The 23,154-nt window shown below is 34.7% G+C and overlaps 2 protein-coding genes across 13 annotated transcripts in view; one reads left to right on the top strand and one right to left on the bottom strand.

Annotated features, from left to right (window-relative positions):
• Positions 1 to 11,154, top strand: part of btaf1 (BTAF1 RNA polymerase II, B-TFIID transcription factor-associated) — a 55,926-nt gene extending 44,772 nt beyond the window's left edge. The window contains exons 27-38 of the mRNA XM_005169532.6: positions 720 to 841; positions 921 to 1,088; positions 1,182 to 1,259; positions 1,356 to 1,485; positions 3,662 to 3,803; positions 4,838 to 4,968; positions 5,561 to 5,686; positions 5,781 to 5,933; positions 6,998 to 7,209; positions 7,532 to 7,691; positions 9,094 to 9,264; positions 10,578 to 11,154. Coding sequence (XP_005169589.1) covers positions 720 to 841; positions 921 to 1,088; positions 1,182 to 1,259; positions 1,356 to 1,485; positions 3,662 to 3,803; positions 4,838 to 4,968; positions 5,561 to 5,686; positions 5,781 to 5,933; positions 6,998 to 7,209; positions 7,532 to 7,691; positions 9,094 to 9,264; positions 10,578 to 10,727 — 1,743 coding nt within the window. The 3' untranslated portion in view covers positions 10,728 to 11,154. The remainder of the gene's footprint in view (positions 1 to 719; positions 842 to 920; positions 1,089 to 1,181; positions 1,260 to 1,355; positions 1,486 to 3,661; positions 3,804 to 4,837; positions 4,969 to 5,560; positions 5,687 to 5,780; positions 5,934 to 6,997; positions 7,210 to 7,531; positions 7,692 to 9,093; positions 9,265 to 10,577) is intronic.
• Positions 11,155 to 19,439: 8,285 nt separating this feature from the next.
• The window catches only part of cpeb3 (cytoplasmic polyadenylation element binding protein 3), a 73,730-nt gene continuing 70,015 nt past the window's right edge, over positions 19,440 to 23,154 (bottom strand). For 11 of the 12 annotated variants that reach the window (XM_009307546.5, XM_009307544.5, XM_009307545.5 and 8 more), the window contains 2 exons: positions 22,749 to 22,930; positions 19,440 to 20,687 (listed from right to left, as the gene is read on the bottom strand). In XM_009307546.5, the coding sequence (XP_009305821.1) occupies positions 20,460 to 20,687; positions 22,749 to 22,930 (410 nt within the window). In that variant the 3' untranslated portion in view covers positions 19,440 to 20,459. 12 annotated transcript variants of the gene reach the window in all.

The raw sequence follows: 23,154 nt of genomic DNA, 5'->3' as shown, positions 1-23,154 counted from the left end.
ACAACAGTATGGTAGCAAAAAGGTGGAGCTAAACTTGCTGCTAATTGCTATTAGTTTACATTAGAAATATCACTTCTGTGTGATACAAGCCAGGGGAAAGACAACACAGGAAGCGCCATTTTTAAACACAACAGTGTAACAATACAATGACATTACACATCAGTACACCATACTCAAACAAAGCTTGATTCTTGTGACAAACAGCCAAGAAATCAGAGCATGATCTGCTGTATGACCTCTTGTTCAGATCGCACACTAGTACACTTTAAATAATGAACTTGAGTGTGCAAAAGACTGCATATGTTAATGGCCAGGACAGCTTTCTTCTTCAAGCAACAGTGACATTGATTGCAACTTTCTGGCATGCACCAGACCAACGAAAAAAGGGTACTTTTGGCAGTGGAAATGCAAGACTGATCTGGGTGACCTGTACCAAACCATACTGTATTGTACTGCTCAGTGGAAATATACAGCACATGTTGAACCAGCCCGTTGTCAGAGAACAGACATCTGATTTGACATGTCACTCACATGAGATCCACCAATAGCAGTTTAACTAATACTAATTTAAAAAGTAAAATTAAGTTATTTTAGTATTATTCTTTTATTTTTTTATGTAGAAGTGTTTGAATCCAGATGCATGTCATGGTGGGGGAAAATACTATTGCAGTTTCTGTTTTCATGCAGCTTTAAGAGTCATTCTGATCGTTTTTTTGCAGGATGGTGTGAACTGGCTGGCGTTTTTGAACAAGTACAAGCTCCATGGGATTTTGTGTGATGACATGGGTCTGGGTAAAACCCTGCAGTCCATCTGTATTCTGGCTGGTGATCATTTCCTCAGGTACGTCACAAAGTAGCTGCATTTATAGTGCATTATAGATTATAAACTTATTTTTTGACCTTCTGAATGATATGCGCAGAGCTCAGGAATACACCAGGACAAAAGCCCCCGACTCTTGCCCTTTGCCCTCCATAGTGGTGTGTCCGCCCACCCTGACGGGCCACTGGGTGGATGAGGTCGGCAAGTTCTGCTCTAAAGAGTTTCTTAATCCTCTGCATTATACTGGCCCTCCCACTGAACGAGCACGGTATGATCTGAAGAAATGATTTTTTTAAAGGTGCATTCATTTATTGTGATGAGCTAAAAAATGGATTGCAAATGCATGTCTGGTCCTGTGCAGGTTGCAGCACCAGGTGAAAAAACACAATCTTATTGTTGCCTCATATGATGTCGTTAGGAATGATGTCGAATTTTTCAGGTAACAAGTTATTTGTGTTCATCATTTATAGACTGTGTATATACAGTGGAGAGATGGTAAAGTGTTTAATGTTTTAATGCTGTTTCTTCTGTACAGGGATATTAAATTTAATTACTGTATCCTTGACGAGGGTCACGTTATTAAGAACGGAAAGACCAAACTCTCCAAAGCGATAAAGCAGTTAACTGCCAACTACAGATTGATTCTCTCAGGAACGCCCATCCAGGTGAGTTTGAGCCTTAGTGTGCTGCTGTTCAGCAGTTTGGGTTAGGGCTGGGCTGATAAACAATATTATATCAAATCACAATAAAATTTAAGTTGAGTACAGTGACAACAGTGACAAGCTCTAGACATTTTTGCTCTATTTAATCTAAGAGCCAATCACACAGCAGAAATGTGCAACAATGGGAATCTGAAAGTGTGTTTATATTTGAGATGTACCACATTTTCGGCCACTGAAAATTTATCGGCCGAAAATATGTTTTGCCATTTAATGGACCCTCTAGTTTTTGTGGCTTCAGCCATTGTGGAGGAACTCTTTTTTTTTTTTTTTTTTTTTTTTTTTTTTAATCTGGAAGCATTAACCGCTTATATAAAAATTTATATCGTCATCGTTCAATATGGAAAATAATTATTGAGATTGCATTATTGCCATGTCGCCTAGCCCTAGTTTGCGATCAAAAAAATTGTATATCTTTATAACGATTTTGCTCTATCTTAAACACTTAAGGGCCGTTCACACACGATGCGTCTTATGTGAATAAATCGCGCTATTTGCATGCAAAAAGATGTGTGAGCGTTTTGGGTTTTCTCGCTTCATTTGTGCATCAAATTCGCTTTTTTTTTTTTGCGCATCAAATTTACTTCACAGTAGATGCGGATTTACTTCATGGGCAGGGCTTCTGTCTGCCTTGGTGACTTTAATTTTATTGCTAAATGGCTAAAATGGATTTTATTGAGCAAATAGCTGTGCTTTAGGGAAGGCTGAGACACAGAGTAGACGGCGTGTCTAAGTGCACTACATCCTTTCAGAGGTGCACGCAGCTCTGAGTTAATCAACTCTTCCACAAACTATAGGTTGTTTTCACATGACGTCATTGATGACACACAAAATTCAGATGGAGGGCAGGAAGTGATTATTCTAAATAGGAATTGCTATCAGAACATCAAAATGTTTGTTTTCTGTTGTTTATAATTGTTTAAATCAGCCAAAATAATAAATGCCAAACAGCTTTAATAGACTTAGGAAACTGACTATAGACTATAGGAAACTGGCTGAAAAACAAAAATATCCATGTGACATCCATGTGTACAAGCTTTTTTTTTTTGATAATTAGTTTAACAGCACCAGTCAAGATTATATACAGGCCTAGCTATGTGTATAAATATGTGAATGTGTTATATAAAAATCAGACACAAACACCACCACACTTATACAAAATCCAGGAGAATATCAATAATTGGTCCCACTTTATATTAAGTGTCCTTAACTACTATGTACTTACATCAAAAAATAAATACAATGTACTTACTGTGTTTATAATGTATTTGAGAACACTTGTGGTGCTTTTGAGTTGGGATAGAGGTTGGGTTATGGACAGGTTTGGTGGCATGGGTAGGTTTAAGGGTGGGTTAAGGTGTAAGGGATGGTCAACAGTGTATTTACAAATGTAATTACAAAAGTTAACTACAGATGTAACTACATACATGTATTTAATCAAGCGTAAGTACACAGTAAATACATGTATTTACACAATATGTACATTGTAACAAACTATTAATACCTATGTAAGTACATATTAGTTAAGGCCACTTAATATAAAGTGGGACCCAATAATTTACTCTGCCATGTAATCACTGCAATGAAATGTCGTTCTTGTTTTGCAATAATCCATGCTTAAAGCGTTTTGATAGAATAAACAACCGTAAAGTTAACATTGAGATGCGCAGCAAGTTTGTCGACCAAACAAAAAAGAAATGCAACCCCTGCAACAAAACTAGACTTATTATTGTGGAGCACTTTTCCTTACAGAAATAAATACAAAAGCATAGACACGTAGTCTACATTATTATTTATGCTTTCATCATTATTTTGTGATGCCTGGAAGATATTTGCATGGGGAAAAATTATAGTAATTTATAATAAACATCTTTTTAAGTGTATAATGTTTTGTTTTTCCACTGGCATTTTTAATTGAAGATTAATATTTAAGAATCACTAAGAACAAGTAATTAAGAATAGCATTTATTAAACAATAATAGAATTATAAGTGTAAAATTATAAGTGTCTTTACTGTTAATTTTGATCAATTCTGATTCAAACTTCAAAATAGTGACTTTAGATTTTTGCCGTTTAATGGCTGTTTGTTTTAGTTTTTTTCTGTTTGTTTTTGTCTCTTTAGAACAATGTTCTGGAGTTGTGGTCTCTTTTTGACTTCCTGATGCCAGGCTTTCTTGGTACCGAGCGTCAGTTTGCTGCTCGCTATGGGAAGCCCATCCTCGCCAGTCGAGATGCTAAAAGTTCCTCACGTGAACAGGAAGCAGGTATGAATTTCAACATCTCTCTGTCTTATTCTAGCATCACATACTTCTGAATCTGAGGCTGTTGTTGAACACTTTAGGCCATATCTCCACCTAGTATTAAGGCTGGAAAACACCAAGTTGGAGGTCAGGCAGTTTCGGGCCCTCAGAAAGTGTGTCAGACTAGTGTGTTTGGCGTTTTCTCACACGTCGCTTCCAGTCAGGTTTAAGTCAGAGGAAGTTTGCCCAATTTAGCATGTGATGTTGTTAATCATCGATGAAAGGGCTTTCAGATTGGCGACTCTGTGAAATCAATGAAAACTGAATTGTTCATTAAGCAAGTGATGTTTAGATGTTTAAGAATATCTATAAGCTAGAAACAGTGACCATTCACATCTAAAGTTTGAAGTTTGCCTAAATCAGGGGTGTCCAAACTTGCTACTGGAGGGCCTGTGCTGAGTTTAGCTGCAACTTGCTTCAACACACCTGACAGGAAGTTTCTAGTATATCTAGTAAGAGCTTAATTAGCTGGTACAGGTGTGTTTGATTATGGTTGGAGCTAAACGCTCCAGGACACCGGCCCTCCAGGACCGAGTTTGGACACCCCTGGCCTAAATGAATCAACAATTTTTTTCACATCCTCATACTTCATTTTCTTATCAAATCTTGACCATCTCTTTAAGAGGATTCTCATTTGCTTTTCATTTGATGTGCTTAGGCTTAACCACTCTCACTGGCAGAGCTGTGATAAAACAAAAAGGCTATTGATTTTTTTGTTTTTTTAAAGGGGAGGAGATATTCTGTCCCATGCTTTTTATGTTTGAGTTGAAATTGTCAAACATTGAATAAACAAAAATATGCACATAAAATACAAAAATATGCACAAACGTGTGCATAAACAACGTACTTTACTGGACCTTTAAAGCAATCTGATCTAAAGCTCTTTCAACTGCCTCTGATCAGAAAACCATGTTGACTTGTGATTTATGAAATGTTATTTAAATTCCTAATCATCTTGATCATCTAAGTCGTCTTGAGGTTATAATAATGTTTTTCAGGCGTGCTGGCAATGGAGGCATTGCATAGACAAGTTCTGCCCTTCTTACTGAGGAGAATGAAGGATGATGTGCTTCAAGATCTGCCACCCAAGATCATACAGGATTACTACTGCAACCTCAGTCCTCTACAGGTACAAAAACACACATGTGCTCTGTGAAATAATGATAACAGTCTTTGTGTTTAGCTTTCATAGTAACACTTAGTAGCATTACAGTAAAGCAGAGATGCCCATGCTTAATGGACGATTATTTGTCTATAATTTTATGTCTATGATCTTTACTCCTTATGTATTGTGAAGTCATGGTCCGTTAACTTATGTCATTATCACAATGTGCATGATTCAAACCTACAAACGTTAATGTCACATGACTTGTTTAATGTGATTCATATGTGCCGTCTTTGACATTTCAAGTTATCACACACTTGATGAGCACTTTCTATACACAAACACAATGTTATTTAATATAAAACAGTGCAGATGGCGCATGAGGAAGATGAGCAGGAAGATCCTTTGGCCAGCAATGATCATTTAAAAAGATTTCCTCTGAATGTTGTGGTGTCTGCTTAATTTTCTATTAGATTCAGTGATCGCAAAATCACAATATTTCTGGAGCGGACACAACAGCTTTCTATTCATTATATTTTTAATCGGGAAAATCAGACGTTTTGCGGCGATTTGGTTTAGAGCGGAAACCCTGAATCGCTCCCCTGTGTCTGCTCAGGTTCAACTGTATGAAGACTTTGCAAAATCTCGCGCGAAGGTGAACGTGGATGACGTGATTTCTACAGCGTCTACACAAGAGGATGAAGAGAAGCCCAAACTCAAGGCCACTGGACACGTCTTCCAGGTTTGTCCCAGGAGCAGTCATTAAACCGAAGGATATTCCTGCCCTCGTTTAGTCACACAGTCTGTAATGCTGTTTTGTTTATCCGTTGTTTCAGGCTCTGCAGTATCTGAGGAAGCTGTGTAATCATCCTGCACTGGTTCTGACTCCTCAACACCCCGAATATAAGCACATCACAGAGCAGCTGAGCACTCAGCACTCCAGTCTCAGAGACATCCAGCACGCTCCCAAACTCTCAGCCCTCAAACAGGTGACTAACACAGCACTGCTGTCACAAGGGAGAAATAACCATCATTCTGACTGCTATATCGATCAGTTTCTGACTGTAAGCTCAGGGCAGTCATTGGACTAACATTAGGGTTTCTACTTTTAAAAAATAGTTGCAGATGGTTTGGCTATAGTAGCAGTATTTATTTATTTTAATCAGCTACATGTATGTTTTTTTTCTTAAATATTTTTAATATTAGCCAAAATTAGGTCTTTTTTTTAATCATCATCAGCCAAATGAAATCACTTAAAGATTTAAATTACACAAATTAATAATTTATTTTTATAAATAGATGCTGTTAGACATTTCTATTTACCAATTTCAGTCAATATTACTTTTAATATCAGCAAGTCATTTTCAATTATTTCAATATTTGTCAATGTTGGTTAAAATATCAGCAAAATTAGATATTTAAATTGATTAGTAAGATTTAGATTATTTATGTAACCACACAATAGGCTTTTGAAAAGGAAATCTGAAAATTATCAATAATTTGAAAAAAAGCAAAGTTTTTTTGTAAAATCCTTAATAAATTGTTTTCAGCTTTAAAAAATTATCAGATATCTGTCAATAATTATGATTTAGCTTTAAAAAAAGGGCATCCGTTGCATAAAACATGCTGGCTTAGTAAGTGGTTCATTCTGCTGTGGCGACCCCAGATTAAAGGGACCAAGTCAAAAAAAAAATTAATGAATATTAGCAAATGTCAGCCAATATGTTTTGATCAATTTATTTCATTTAGTATACATCAACCTGTATTTTTTTTTTTTTTTTTTTTTTTAATCAGTATCAACCTGTTTTTTATTTGTTTGTTTTTTTCATGATCAATTTGCTGTTTTTTTTATTTTTATTCTATATTAGCCAATGTTTTTTATATTACATTTATTTATTTATTTGATTGCATTCAATATTAGCCAGTCTGATAGTTAATTAGAAATAATTGTTTTTATTTATTGTTTAGTCCTTGAACTAATATTAATAATAATCATCAATAAATGTGAAATCTGAACAGTCCAGAACTGACAGTGTGTTTTGTTGTGTTGTAGCTGCTGTTGGACTGTGGTCTGGGTTCTGCCGGGGCATCTGACAGCGGCACAGAAGCAGTCGTGGCTCAGCACCGTGTGCTCATCTTCTGTCAGCTGAAGAGCATGCTGGACATTGTGGAGCAGGACCTCCTCAAACCACAGCTGCCCGGCGTCACATACCTCAGGCTGGACGGTAGCGTTCAGGCCGGACTCAGACACTCCATAGTCTCCAGGTCAGAGATCTCTGATACCCATACAGTAATCTTAAAGAGAGAGTTCACCCAAAAATGAAAATGTATTCTTTTAAACATTAGGAAGATAGTGTTGAAGAAAGCTGAAAACCTGTAACCATTGACTTCCATACTAGGAAAAACATACTATGGAAGTCGATGATTACAGGTTTTTTTTTTTTTGTTTAACAGAAGAAATGAACTCACAAAGGTTTGAAACGTGTAAAGGGTGAGAAAATCTTCAGTTTTGGGTGAACTATCCTTTTTATAGCATTGACAACTCTATTTGGGTCACTATATGGGAAGTTTGTTTGTTTGTCTGCAGGTTCAATAATGACCCGTCCATAGACGTTCTGCTGCTTACTACACATGTGGGTGGACTTGGCTTAAATCTGACTGGTGCGGATACTGTGGTGTTTGTGGAGCACGACTGGAACCCCATGAGGGACCTGCAGGCCATGGACAGAGCTCACAGAATAGGACAGGTGCAGAGGAGGTTTTTAATTATTTAATCTTGAGGATTTATTTCTAAAGCAATTGATTTAAATAAAAAAAATTGATATATATTAATTAATAGAAATCAAATCATCAAAAATTAATTGATTTATAATATTTTTTTTAATTATTGAATATTGGTTTTATTTATAAATCAGCTATCAGTAATATTATTTTTAGCCAGTATTATTATTGTTTTTGTATTAGCCAACATGTTTTTTCTTTCATAGAATATCGTTATCTACCAATATTATATGTATTTTTAAATCGCAACAATAAAGCATTAATTATTGGGCTTTCTTGGCTTCTTTGGGGGGCTGTTGTAGGGCTGGGCGACATGGCAAAAATGCTTTCTCAATAATTGTTTTCCATATTAAATGAAGTTGTTAATACTTCCAGATTTAAAAGAATACCCCAATAATGACTGAAGCCACAAAAATTAGAGGGCCCGTTAAACATCAGTGTCGACCGATACATTTTCCAATGGGCCATGGGCCAAAATTTGGTACATTTTTAATATCAACACACTTTTAGATTCCCATTATTGCACATTCCTGCTGTGTGATTGGACTTTTTTCACTCTTTATTGATCTAAGACCCAGAGCTTATTAATGTTGATGACATTTTATCGCGATTCGATATAATATTGTTTATAGGCCCAGCCCTAGGCTGTTACAATGATTATTCATAATTATTATCTTATAATTACATAAGTTATCAAATTAAAATCTGTATCAGCCAATGTTTTTTTTTTCCTCTATCAACTAATATATTATATTTATATATTATAAAAATATAATTTTTGTTACTGAGAATTGGTAAAAGCAAAAAAAAGTGGGCTGATACAAATTTAGAAAAAAATAATAATATTGGCTACTACGCCCACACGAGTGGCAAGCAGAGGACTACAGTTTGACAAATATTGCAGCTGTTGGACAACATAATGAACTTTTAAGGCTTTTCAGGCGAGAATGTAATTTAGATTGCAACTATGCAGTTTATTTCGAAGGATAGTGCCTATTTTAAATGTTCTTAGTTTCGGAAATTTAGCACATCAACGGCTATCAGCCTATCATACTGAGCAGAGTAAAGACGGTTGACATTATGCAGTCTCTGTTGCAATCTTGTGGCAGACTAAGTCTTTAGGGGAGAAAGACAGCATTTTCTAAGCGAACATTTCAAACTACAACTAAACAAATCCTTACAGAACAGAATAAAAAAATAATATATATATATATATATATATATATATATATATATATATATATATATATATATATATATATATATATATATATATATATATATATATATATATTATTATTATTATTATTTGTTTTTATTACTATTTTTATTTGTATTTGTATTTATTCCTCTATCCCCCCCCCCCAGAAACGTGTGGTGAATGTATATCGTTTGATCACACGAGGCACACTGGAGGAAAAGATTATGGGTCTGCAGAAATTCAAGATGACCATCGCCAATACAGTGATCAGCCAGGAGAACGCCAGCCTGCAGAGCATGGGCACAGAGCAACTGCTCAACCTCTTCACACTGGACAAGGTCAGTCTCTCCTGTCTGTGGCTACAACTCTTTCAAACCTCCATACTAAATGGGTAATAATTAATAAGACTTGCATACACATTTATTATTTATTAAGAGAAAAGCATAATTTGTCATTTTAAGAATATTTTGACAAAACGCTTTAATTAAAGGTTTAAGTTTGACACCCTGTGGTTGAACTTATTGCATTACTGGATCAAAACACGCTCCTGTTGGTCGTCAATCTGGCAACCTGAAAATACTTGCTGGGCTAAAATCTTCTGTGTGTGTTCTTAGTTTAGTCAAAGTCCCTTTAAGGCAAGTCATTTCACTTGGCGAACATCTTTGAAACGCCTCTCGGGCAGTATGCTTGGGCATTCTGTCTGAATGGGGAAACATCAAATTCTCCAAACCTGTTTTCCAAGCTTACGATTACATAACATATTTCTAATCACCAATAAAATGAAACAACGAGAGTCTCATAAGTTTAGTTTCTAAACGTCCGAATCAAACTAAATCTGCATATTTTCAGGTTGCCTAAGAGCATGTGCAGTCGAAAGGAACGGGATCACGACACCAACCTCCTTTATGGCCGTTCTACACATTATCATCCTCTGGTTAAAGCTTTATCAGATCGCACTGGTTTTCTGAAGTAATCCACAACCTGGTCTTGATGGTGAATCTCCTCCAGAAATGACAGAGACTTTTTGTTAACAGGTTTTGGTGGATTTGACTTGTTGCTGCTGTCATGAGATATGTGTTTGACAGGACGGATTGTACATCACATTCGTTTCATACAGATTAGTTCATTTAAAAACACAAATTTCAAACTTTATTTGGATATGTTTCCCATGTCTGTGAAGCAAGTACTCGCTGAGATTTCAGTTCGTTTGTTCTCCACCAAACTGTCGTAAAAACACGTGTGGTCTGAGCTTCTCTGCCATAGAATCGTCAGTCTATAGCAGGGATCACCAAACCAGGTCCCGTGTCCTGCAGATTTTAGCTCCAACTCTAATCAAACACACCTGAACAAGCTCTCCAAGGTCTTACTAGGTATGCTTGAAACATCCAGGCAGGTGTGTTGAGGCAAGTTAGAGCTAGACCCTGCGGGACACCGGACCTCCAGGAAAGAGATTGGTGACCCCTGGTCTATAGCGATCGATAATTGGCTCCTGTACTAGTGGGCGGGGCTTCATTCACCATATTGACCAATCCACTTTTTCCCATTCAAAACTATACGAGTGTCGTCTTGTGTATTCTACAGTCTGTGTTTAGTGCACATCTTCTTTTAAAACAAGCCCCTCTGCTTGATGCTGGTGTGTTTGTGTTTTCAGGATGATAAAGCAGAAAAGTGTGATGGTTCCTCCTCATCCTCCGGTAAATCCAGTATGAAGTCAGTTCTGGATGGACTGGGTGACTTGTGGGACCAGCAGCAGTACGAGAATGAGTATGACCTGGGCACCTTCATGCACTCGCTCAAATGAAAGACTTCAGAGACCAGCACAAAACACTGGAGCTTCAGCCCCTAAACACTCCAGTCTTACAGCTCTTATTAACCTCACAGGATCGAGCTCTCCAGCTCATCCTGTACCAATGCAACTTTTGAACCTCAGGGTTTGCTAGAACTTGTTGGGGATGACAGTATTGATTAAAGAGACGTGAACGCTTCTGATGGATCATCCAGACCACCGGGGGGCGCTTGCTGACTTTGTAGGTTTACTAGGAAGGGCTTGCAGCTGCTGATCAGACAGGACTAAAGTCTTATGTGCACTGACTGAGATCTGGAGAAACGGCAGGACGAAGAGTTTTAAAAGGAAAACACACAAACGCGTAGAACTGTAAATATTTCTGTTATTTGCCTTTTTGGTAAGCTGGTAGAATTTTAATAAATTCTAATGAGCTCTTTACAAATGTCTGGGTTTGCGTTTATGAGCTTGTTTTTTTACTATAATTATGATGCCATTGTAGTTTTTACTATTTTTATTTCAGTTTTTTTTAATGTTTGTATAACTCTACTTGAGTTTGAGTTATTTTAGAGGACATTAAGATGAATTAAATGACCGCAAGACCTGCAGCTGAAATAAAGAACATATTTAAAAACAAAACTACTACATTTAATATTTATTTTAAGTAATAAGGTTTGGTTGTTATTGGTTTACTTATGGCCCGTTTCCTCTGAGTGGTACAGTATGGTTCTGTACGGGTCACCCCTATCAGGCTTGCGTTTACACTGCCAAAAGGGTACGACTGAAAGTTTGTCAAAATCATTCTTACTCAAGGAAATGTCTACAGTAAAGCTGTACAGGTCGTTCACGTATCAAATGTGAAGCACTTCTCACAAAACAGATGCTTTATACACACAAATACTTGTGTATAAATGTTCATTACTATCCTTTCTATGAACATGTTTGATTATAACTACAGATCAATGATAGGGCAAAATAGCCTGCTGTAATGTCTGCAATTATATAAAATAAATAAATAAATGCAACAAATATGAACACATACAGACCTTTACAGTCTTTGATATGTTACCAATGACAGAAAATATACACGCAGCATACATTTAGTCCTTATTTGAGTTCAAAAACAACCCAAAATATAGCCCACAGTCAGTGCAAACTTCACGTCTTTATCTTTAATCTTCATCCGCACATATAATCTCTGTTAAAGAGTAATTCCGAGTTCATAATAGTTCAGAAGGTGATGATTATAGTTGGCAGTTTGTTTGTGTTTTAGGTTCCTGAAAGAATCATTTGCTGCTGTGGCGACCCCGGATTGATAAAGGGACTAAGCTGACAAGAGAATTAATAAATGAATGAACTCAGACATTGCAAACTCAAGGATGTATCATTGCACTGAATAACCTGTACATTGATCATTAATGTGATGCATGAAATGTGAAACAATTTGTAATAAGGAAAAACACTACAATAATTTACTTTTTCTTCACTTAAAAGCTAAAATTTGGAACTAACCGCTGAACTGCAGAACCACACACGTTTTAGGCACACACAATCCAGCACACACACGATCTAGCCAAACCATATGGTTACAACGGATGTTAATGTTATTAACGTCTTTTCAGACATCGCCCTCAATATAATTTATATGTATTGTTAATAAATATTGTACACAATACACAATAGTGTTTACTATTTCACAAATATTGCAATCGAGACGGGCGAATGGGAAGCATTGTTTCCAATCACCATTCAGTATAATAGACTGAACAGCTTTCTATCAGTCATCATAGATGATCAGTCATTATCATCTGACAGAGTCAGTATAGCAGATACTGCCTTGCTGAACGATCTAAATTAGACAGGTTTATATAATGGATTCATTTATAATGAAGGAAATAACAGCAAGTTAATATAGGCAATAATACATGTTTATATGTAATAAAAATATTTTACATGTAATAAATGTATAATACTATATTAATAGTTTACTCAAGTAATTTAATATTTTTATTTAATTTTCTATAAACCTTTTTTATTAATGATTTCCCACATTAATTACTATAGTCATTTATAGTTAGTAATATATTGTTTTTAAATATATATTTATATATATATTTATATATATATTTATATATTTATATATATTTATATATATATATATATATATATATATATATATTTATATATATATATATATATATATTTATATATATATATATATATATATATTTATATATATATATATATATATATATATTTATATATATATATATATATATATATATTTATATATATATATATATATATTTATATATATATATATATATATTTATATATATATATATATTTATATATATATATATATATATATATATATATATATATATATATATATATTTATATATATATATATATATATATTTATATTTATATATATATATATTTATATATATATATATTTATATATATATATATATATTTATATATATATATATATATTTATATATATATATATATATATATTTATGCATCCAGAAGAGTTTACAAGAAGAGAAGGAGACTCCGCAAAAGATGAGAGTTTCACAGTGTCATACAATTACATTTAATCAGATTTGCTGTTTAGTACAGAAAAGAGAAAATCAAATAAAAACCGTGAAGGTGAGAAAAGCCGGTAAGCGTTAGCAGCACTGCTTATTTTATCCAAAACAACAACAAAAGCAGTCATTTAATCACAGTTTTACTGCAAAGTTAGACAAGCAGAGGTCCAAGTTAACAATCTCAAAGCCTTGCGAAGGTGGAACCAGACGTCAAATACAGAAATGAAAAGTTAAACCTCACTGGAGCGGGGAAATGCAAATGACAAATGGAGCTGAAAGTGGGGTAGACGGGAAAAACCACGAGCCAACATGACTATAATAGAGATAATAATTGAGAAATTCAGCTTATTGAAGACTTGCAACAGAGGACAATCTGAAGACTAGTATGTTTGAGGTTGCAGAAATAAAATGCAATCAGTTGATATCAGGATATCTTGTAGTTGTATGAGAAATGGTCGTCCTCAACTGAGCCTGGTTTCTCTCGAGTTTTAATTTTTTTTCTTTCACTTTCATCAATTGGTGAAGTTTGTTCCTCGTCACCGTCACCACTGGCTTGCATGGTTTGGGACTGTGGAGCTGCGCATAGATGGATCTGCTATTCAATGTTTGGATTTTCAGCAGTGGAAATTAGACCACACTGAACTGAGCTAAACTGAACTGAACTTCAACACTGAAAACTGGACTGACACAGTTTCAACTTACTAGAAGTTCTATGTTGAGCTGCTGTGATACAACCTACATTGTAAAAGTGCTGTAGAAATAAACATGAATTGAACTGAATATCTGAGCTTAGTAGGTAATCTTGCCTGGGTTTCACCACAACCTCACATTTTGCTCCATTCTGTCATTAGTTTTATTGCCCATTCACTGATTTAATCACATTATATTACCAATCATGTGTGTGTAAGCAGTTAAGCTTTGCATTTTTAAAAATCTAGACATTTTAGTAACAACATTACAAAGTTTTCAGCTTAAAAAAAAAGAAAAAAGCGGCAAAAAATTAATTTATTCCAAGTAAAAATACAAAATAATAACAACATTAACGACATTGACCAGATATGAAAGTCTCCCCCCAAGAAATAGCTAGCTAACATTAATGCTTGAGGAATAAGAAAACACAAATTAAAATAATAAAAAAGGAAAATATGTTTTAATCGTCTTTTTTTTTTATTTAATTCGTTGCAAAAAATCTCTAAAAAATAATGAAAAATTTTCTCAGTACAAAGGCTACATTACTACTGGAAGGTACACTAGCACGTCGAGTAAATACACAGTAGAAAATGATTAGAGTGATGCTCGCGATGAAAATAAATCTGCAAGAAAGATGTATGCCTATTAATTTTTTTATGTTTTTCTTTTTTACAAACAGTACAAACAGTATTGCACATTACGACAAACAATCCAAACTCGTAATAATAAAAATAAAAAAGGGACTGATTCAAGTCTCGAGTGAGTAAAGGCCTCCGCAATAAACGCTTCATATCTTTATTTCTAGCTTCCCGAAATGTATAGAGGACGAAACCTGGCAGAAACAAATAAATAAGCAAATATATAAATAAATCAGCGAAAAAATACATGCATTTCTGCATAAATAAAATAATAAATAAATAAATATAAAAATCCTCAAATTCCTGCATAAATATATAAATAATTACTAGTGCAGGGTGGTACATAATTAAATAAATGCTAAACAAATAGTCTAAAAGTGTGATATGCACATCAATATAGCAGCATTTTTTCGACACTGTATTACAATAATTCATATTTTTATGTTACTGTGACGGCTGGGTTTAGGGTTGTAGTAGGGGTAGATGTTAAAAAATACAGTTTATTGGGTAATTTAATAAACAACATAAATAATACTCAGCACAACTTACTGATTTTACAGTACTGAGACGGTTGGGTTTAGGGTTGTAGTAGGGGTAGATGTTCAAAAATACAGTTTATTGGGTAATTTACTAGATAACATAAATCATACTCAGTACAGCTACTGTTTTTACGGCTGGGTTTAGGGTTAGGGTGGGAGTAGACGTTAATAAAATACAATAATGGGAAATTTAATCAAATGTAATATAATACTTTGTTAACATTTGGCCGTGACCGTACCTGATCTAGCAACAACCCTTTCAAACGCTTCTTTATTCTTGAATGTACTGTAGTTGCGCATTTACTTCTCCTCAGCTCAATATGCTAACGACAGGCTGTCTGTCAATCATCAGAAGGCGGTCTTCATGCCATCATTGGTCGATTGTTTGAAAATTTGCATTCGTTTTTTTACTGGCTTCTGATGACTGATAGACAGCCTCTCATTACATGTTGAGCTGAGGAAAAGTAAATACAGAAGAAGGAAAAAAAATAATCTTAAAGTTTAACATTTTCTATTTCCCCCGACATTTGAGTGATTTATTTTATTATTTACCTGCCCAAACTATTATTTATTTTTATATTTATGCATGCAGAAATTTGTGGATTTATTTACTCATTTATTTATTTATTTATTTGTATATTTATTTATGTATGCAGTAATTTATGGAATTATTTATTTATTCATTTGTTTATTTATTTATTGTTTTACTTTTGCAGGGATTTATAGATTTATTTATTGTTTTATTTATGCATTATTTATGGATTTATTTACTCATTTATTTATTTATTTATTTATTGTTTTATTTATGAAGTAATTTATGCATTTATTTATTTGCATACATATTTATTTATTTATTGTAATATTTATGCAGATAATATATGGATTTATTTATGATTTTTTTCATTTATGCAGGAATTTATAGATTTGTTAACTCAATTACTTATATATTTGCGTATTTATTTATTATGTTTTCAGGTTTCGTCCTCCATAGAAATGAGCTCTTATTTTGTCGAATTTTTTTTTTTATCTTCCCTAAACTAGATTTACAAATTTGGGTGGGTGTGTGTGTGCGCGCTTTATAAAACAAAGGGGAACAATTCATTTGACGAAAACCATAAAAAATAACGAACAGAAGATTTCACGACTCTCCTCAGCATATAGGACTGATTGTAAGTATATAAAAACGTAAGTAAGTAGTATGTTCAGTTGACTTTATAAGCACCTGACGGCCCATTGACCCTATAGAACAGGGGTGTCCAAACACAGTCCTGCAGGGCTGATGTCCTGCATATTATAGTTCCAACCTCAATTTACAGAGCTGAACCAGCTAATCAAGCTCTTTCTAGGTCACAGGTAGGTCTCCAACTGGATTCCTGTAGGGCCGCAGCTCTGCACAGTTTTGCTCTAACCCTAATCAAATACAGCGGATCCAAGAAATCAAGGCGTTCAAGACTACTAGATCAGCTGTGTTTGATTAGAATTGGAGCAAAACTGCAGAGCTGCGGCCCTCCAGGAATTGAGTTTGAGACCTATGTTCTAGGTATACTAGAAACTTCCAGTCAAGTGTGTTAAATGAAGTTAAAGCTGCATTATATACAGGACACCAGCCCTCCAGGACCGAGTTTGGACACCCATGCTATAGAATATAAATAAAAATATATATATATATATATATATATATATATATATATATATATATATATATATATATATATATATATTTAAAAACAATAATGCGATCAGATGGAACACTGTGATGTTGTCTGTAGTACTTCAGCTTCCTACAATATTACAAGAATACAGCTCGAACTCCTTCCTTCAGTTGTTTTTCTTTTTCTTTTGTTTTTTTTCTTCCAAAAATAAAATTAAAAGCAAACAAGCATGACAAAAATAAAATTAAGCATCTGTTAAATCTTCTCTTTATCTCTCTAGTATAATTAAATTAATATATATATATAGTCTTTATCTGAATAAACTTACTTAGAAAATATCGATCTCTCTCCTATTTCAAAATTGAGGTATTGCAAAAGATTACGTCAGTCAGAAAGCACACGTATTCGTCTATTAAAAAAATGAAACGAAAAGAAAAAATGCTGACTGTTCAACCATCCAGATATAAAGAGTAGTGCATAACAAATATTATCTACTACATAAGGAACAAACATAGAAAAATCTGGGCAGGGAACTAAAAATCGACACCCAGAATTCACCTCACTTCTCTCCGTCGGTACAAAAGTAGTGTTCGCGCTTGTCGTTTTTTCCTTGACGAACTAAACGTTTCCTCCTCTCCACCCTCTCTATCTTTCTGAATCGAGATTTAAAATGTCCACCATTGACTTTAGCAGGTCATGATTCTACTTCAAGCTTCGCAGGATATAATCTGGATATAAATGTAGCGGTGAGTTAATTCCGCCCGCTGTATCGTAAAACTTGGAGCCAGTGTTCGCTTGTGTTTCTCTCCCAGTTGAGTCAACGCTCAGACACAGTACGTAAATCTGCATTTGTGTAGTGTTGTTCTTGGTCGTTTAGACTCGGCCTGCTCTTTGGTTCTGTGTCGTGGGTTTAGGATCTAGCATACTGTAAATGTGCGAATGTGTTCACAGGACGTTCCATGTCGGACATCAATAACAGTTAAAGCGAATCACAGTTCTAGGCATAGTCTAACCAAACTACACAAGTGTATCAAAATTGCACAGTTATGAACAATCACTGCAAAAAAAAACAAATAAATCTAAATACTTCACCTGTTCAAGACATTTCGCTAGAAGAAATCCTACATCCAACTGCTTTTAAACACACTGTTGCGGTTCTGTATGGAGCCCCTGGAGAACATGGTGTTGAGAAAGGAAAATTGAGATTAGTGGAAAGATTTGATTTCAGTGCATTGATTTCACTCGCAAACATCTGTTATGAAAATATTATGAGGTGGAAGGAAAATGTGGCATTTCTTTATAAAACACAATACTTTCCAGCTGAACAAAACTGTTTTACTAGAAAACACAATTTTTAGGCGAATTTTTTTTTTGCTAAATGCACATTTTTGGTGGGCAGACACAAAGTTTTTTGGGGAAATGCAACTGAGGGAAAAATAGAGCGAGTGCCTTTGTGTAAAAATGTTTGTTAGTTTATATTTTTAAGAAAAAACACACTTTGTTTTCGCTCGCAAATAAAAGCTAATTAATTAATTAATAACTAATTAATAAACATTAATAGTTTGGAAAAATATTGTAATAACAATATGATGAAGTGAGGAAAACTATTGTGATTTTCTTTATGAATAGCAATGATTTTCCAGCTCAACACAAATGTTTTACTAACAAACACAATTTTAGGTGGTATGCATTGCTTTTCCAAAAGAAAAAAACACTTATGTTTGGTGGGCAGACGCGAAATTTGTTGGGAAAACAACCATGAGTAAATGCCAATTTTTTTTGTTGTTTTGGGGGAACGCAATACTTTTCCAAAAAAACACAAATGTTGCGATAACGCGAGTGTCTTTGAGCAAACATTTTTTTTGCTAGTTTATGTTATATAAAATAAAAACAAGACAAAAAAAGTTCAACATTAATAATTCACAAAAAGTTTGTGTCATGAAATAAATATCATGAAATAAGAGGAAAACTACTGTGATATTTTTGTATAAATAGCAATAATTTTCCAGCTCAACACAAATGTTTTACTAACAATTTTTAGGTGTTATGCATTTCTAAAAGAAAAACGCTCATTTTTGGAACAATGATTTTTTCCAAGAGAACGCTTATGTTTTACAAGCAAATAGAAACTCTTTCTGAGAAACATTTACTTCTTTTGAGAGAGAACAAAGTCAGGACTAAGGTTCTCAATGCAATTAAATATTATTAAATGTTTTGTAAAAAAAAAAAAGAAAAGAAAAAAAAGGCAGCATTCCTTGCAGAAGGTGTTTGTGTAAAAAAGCTGATGCTTTTTAAAAAAAAGCGAAAGCGAACACAAAGCTTTTGGAGAACGATGCTTTTCTAAAAGATTGTTAATGTTTTGTGAGCAAATAGAAACTCTTTTTGAATTGCCTATATTTGTGAGTATTTGCAAAGAAATATATGCATTTTTTGTCCACTGGAAGTGAGTGCAGTGTTTCTACATGCAATACTTTTTGAGAATGAACATTGAGAATGAATGTTTGGCAAGCGAAGTGTCTTAAGAGAGAAAATCGAAGATTTCCAGGGAAAATGTTAACGGTTTTGTTAAAATTTAATGAGCGAAAGCAAAAGTTTTATGAGTAAACAAAACCTATTTTTGCTGGAAAGTAAATGTTTTTCATGCAATCATGAGGATTTTCTTAATGAAACCTCAAACAGTGCTTTGGGGAATGTTTAGTAAGTGTAAACCAATTTTTAGGGAGGATTGAAAGAGCAGAACTCTTAGCGGGAAATTCAATGCTTTTGCGAGTGAATGTAAAAGTACTGAAATCTAATTTTTCCTCATCACCACATCCTTTCATGGGCTCTGTATATACGGTCATCTGGTCGTTTTTTTTTGCAGCACTCAGTTTGTGCTCCGCGTCGCTCGTCCAAAGTCGGAAAACAAATGTTAGGCCTGATTTCCCAGCATGCATCGCAGACTCATGTTCATGCAGTGTGGGTGCAGACGCAGACCCTCATTTGCCTGAATAACGTATGACGGTACAGATTCATACCATGATTTAGCAGCAAAGCTATTGCAGCATTACATGTAGATAATACTAAAAAACTCGTATAAAAAAATGAGCCTAAAAAACTGAAGCGAACAGAAAGAGATGCATGCGTGAGGTATTACTAGTCATCTCAACACGGAGAGCGAATCGAGTTAACTCGGGTGTTTGTGAACAGCTCACCCAACATGATTTATCCTACTTTACCTTTGGTAAATCTTATTTTTGTTGTACTCTACAGGGGAAAATTTCTATTTATTTTTCACAATAAGTGCATGCGCCTTTTAAAAAGTCTGACACTCAAAACGTATTACCTATATGCATATAGATAAATATAAAATAAAAATAGATCTTTTTGTAAATGTATATATTATATATATATATATATATATATAGTCTCACACTGCCTAATGTTACCAATATGGAGCACTAAACTGATCAAACAGAGGAAAATGAGCGAATTAACAGCACAACACCCTGATAAGCGTTAACATCGACTGTTTGTGCCAAAGTGCAACGTTTGAGCACGCAGACTCAACAATTCATCTTTTCCTAAGGTTGTTAAGCAGAGCGGACAGAGATGTGATGTGTTTGTGGTGGAGAGGGCGATGTTGCGGTGTTCATCAGCTCCAGCGGAAGGACACGTGTCTGGGTCGATCCCCGCCCTCCTTCACCAGCGGTTTGTGAAACTCTCGGCCGGCCCGCGAGTGGATGCTCGCCCAGCAGTACTCGCAGTAATACTGCAGACACGTCACGTTGGCACAGAAAAAAGGGGCAAACTTCCCTCCACAACGAGATCCCTGACATTCATCACACATCTGATCATCCAGAACATACGGCTTCACCTCCACCTGTGCACACACAGAAATTCACTGGTTTAAGCGTCTGAAATAATGAGGACTTTTATTGTAGAATATACAGTATGATAAGGATTTTTATTGTAAAATATACACTATGATGAGGACTTTTATTGTAGAATATACAGTATGACAAGGGTCTTTAATGTAGAATATACAGTATGACAAGGACTTTTATTGTAGAAAATAGAGTATTATGAGAACTTATTGTAGAATATACAGAATGACGAGGACTTTTATTGTAGAATATACGTATGAGTACTTTTATTGTACAATATACAGTATGGCGAGGACTTTTATTATAGAAAATACAGTATGACGAGGACTTTTATTGTAGAAAATACAGTATGATGAGTACTTTTATTGTAGAATAAACAGTGTGATGAGGACTTTTATTGCAGAAAATACAGTATGATGAGGACTTTTATTGTAGAATATACAGTGTGATAAGGACTTTTATTGTAGAATATACAGTGTGATGAGGTCTTTTATTGTAGAATATATAGTATGATGAGGACTTTTATTGTAGAATATACAAACAGTATGACGAGGACTTTTATTGTAGAAAATAGAGTATTATGAGAACTTATTGTAGAATATACGTATGAGTACTTTTATTGTACAATATACAGTATGGCGAGGACTTTTATTGTAGAAAATACAGTATGACGAGGACTTTTATTGCAAAAAATACAGTATGACGAGGACTTTCATTGTAGAAAATACAGTATGACGAGGACTTTTATTGTAGAAAATACAGTATGACAAGGACTTTTATTGTAAAATGTAAACTATGATGAGGACTTATTTTAGAATATACAGTTTATTGTGCAATTTCTCAATATTACAAGGATATTTTTACAGTATTTGTGGTTATATCTTTTCTTCTGGATAAAGTTTTTTTTTCTTTTCTTTCTTTATTTGGCTCGAATAAAAGTAATTTAAAATTTTAATAATTATATGGTCATTATTATTAGGCCCCTTAAGATTTTTTTTTTATTTGCCTACAGAGAATGTGAGTCTGTATGGGTGTTTCCCAGTATTGGGTTGCAGCTGGAAGGTCATTCGCTGTGTAAAACATATGCTGGATAGGCTGTGGTGATCCCTGATGAATAAGAGACTAAGCTGATGAAAAATTAATGAAAACCAGTGTGTTATCTAATGTATTTATATAAACTGCTCAAAAACAAGAAGGGTAGACCTGCAGGTACAGTGTGTTGTTTAAGTGTTCCCCTTATTTTTGTGAGCAGTATACATACATTAACTAATTTATTTATTTTAAGTCTATTAATGCAAAGCTAAAATGTGTCTATTTACCTCTGAATGCTGAGGTGCAGAGTATCTTATACCGACTTATTTCTAAATCCACATTTACACAAACTGAACCAGTGTCTGAGTTTCTGACACACTGATGGATGGCCTGATTCTGGTGAGCATCCAGTTTTAGTCCAGTGACCATCAGCTATTTACTTCTGAATAACATTCCCAAAACAGTCCAGTAAGTCCAGTGTGTTTGCATGTGTGTGTGTGTGTGCGTATATATATATAGGAATAGGATGAAACTATAATTAGCAAACGCCACGTCCCCTGGTCATGTCCATTACAGCACAGCGTCTGCTCTCAGCGCAAACAACCTACAGGAAAACCACCACACACACTCACACCATACAATCACCTCTACAATTACAGTTATAAGAGTACAGTATAAAAACACACTGCGGCTCGTCTAGTCAATATGGCATTCAGCTCATTCTGGATGACGTTAAAATTAGCGTCTAAGTGTTTTACTTCATTGCTATATGCTGACAAACTTCAGCTTCAGTAGTTGCTTACAGGTTTAGTACTTCTCTTGTGTTTTTTTCATATATGTACTGTACATAGTTGCTGACTGAGAGGTGGAGATGACAGACCATGAATGATTTTAAATATCAGACAAATGTTTCAATACTTAAATGTAAAATGGTGCAATGAAGATATTTATAAAAGCTTTGTATCCAGTATTTTAGTATTATTATAGTGTTAATAGTTTGTATAGTGTTGAATGTAGAGACTCACCCGCTTGTCGATGTCGTTGTGCTGCAGCTGGACGAAGCGGGCGCTGATGGCAGCGATGTAGCTCTGCTGATTGGAGAAAGCCACTCTACCCGCACCTTTGGGGTATTTGAGCTCTGGGTCGGTGTCAATGCCAGCGTAACACACTCCTCCATACAGCCGGTCCATGATCATCGCCAGCTCCACTGAACACACACAAACACAATGTTACAGTAACATATTCTCTGATGATGTTGATGATATGAATAAAAGGCTCCCAGTGAACAGTGACGGCCACCGAAACAGCTAACTCGTATGAAAAACAGTGAGAAGATCAGCTGATCAGGGTTGTGTTTTTGCCATTGCATCTTTAGTAACTGGTCTAATGTAATCAGTGGTTATGGGTACAATTTAATGTATTTAATTTTAC

This window comes from Danio rerio, chromosome 13 (assembly GCF_049306965.1).
Source record: "Danio rerio strain Tuebingen ecotype United States chromosome 13, GRCz12tu, whole genome shotgun sequence".
Lineage (NCBI taxonomy): Eukaryota > Metazoa > Chordata > Actinopteri > Cypriniformes > Danionidae > Danio > Danio rerio.
This window is presented reverse-complemented; position numbering and strand designations above follow the sequence as displayed.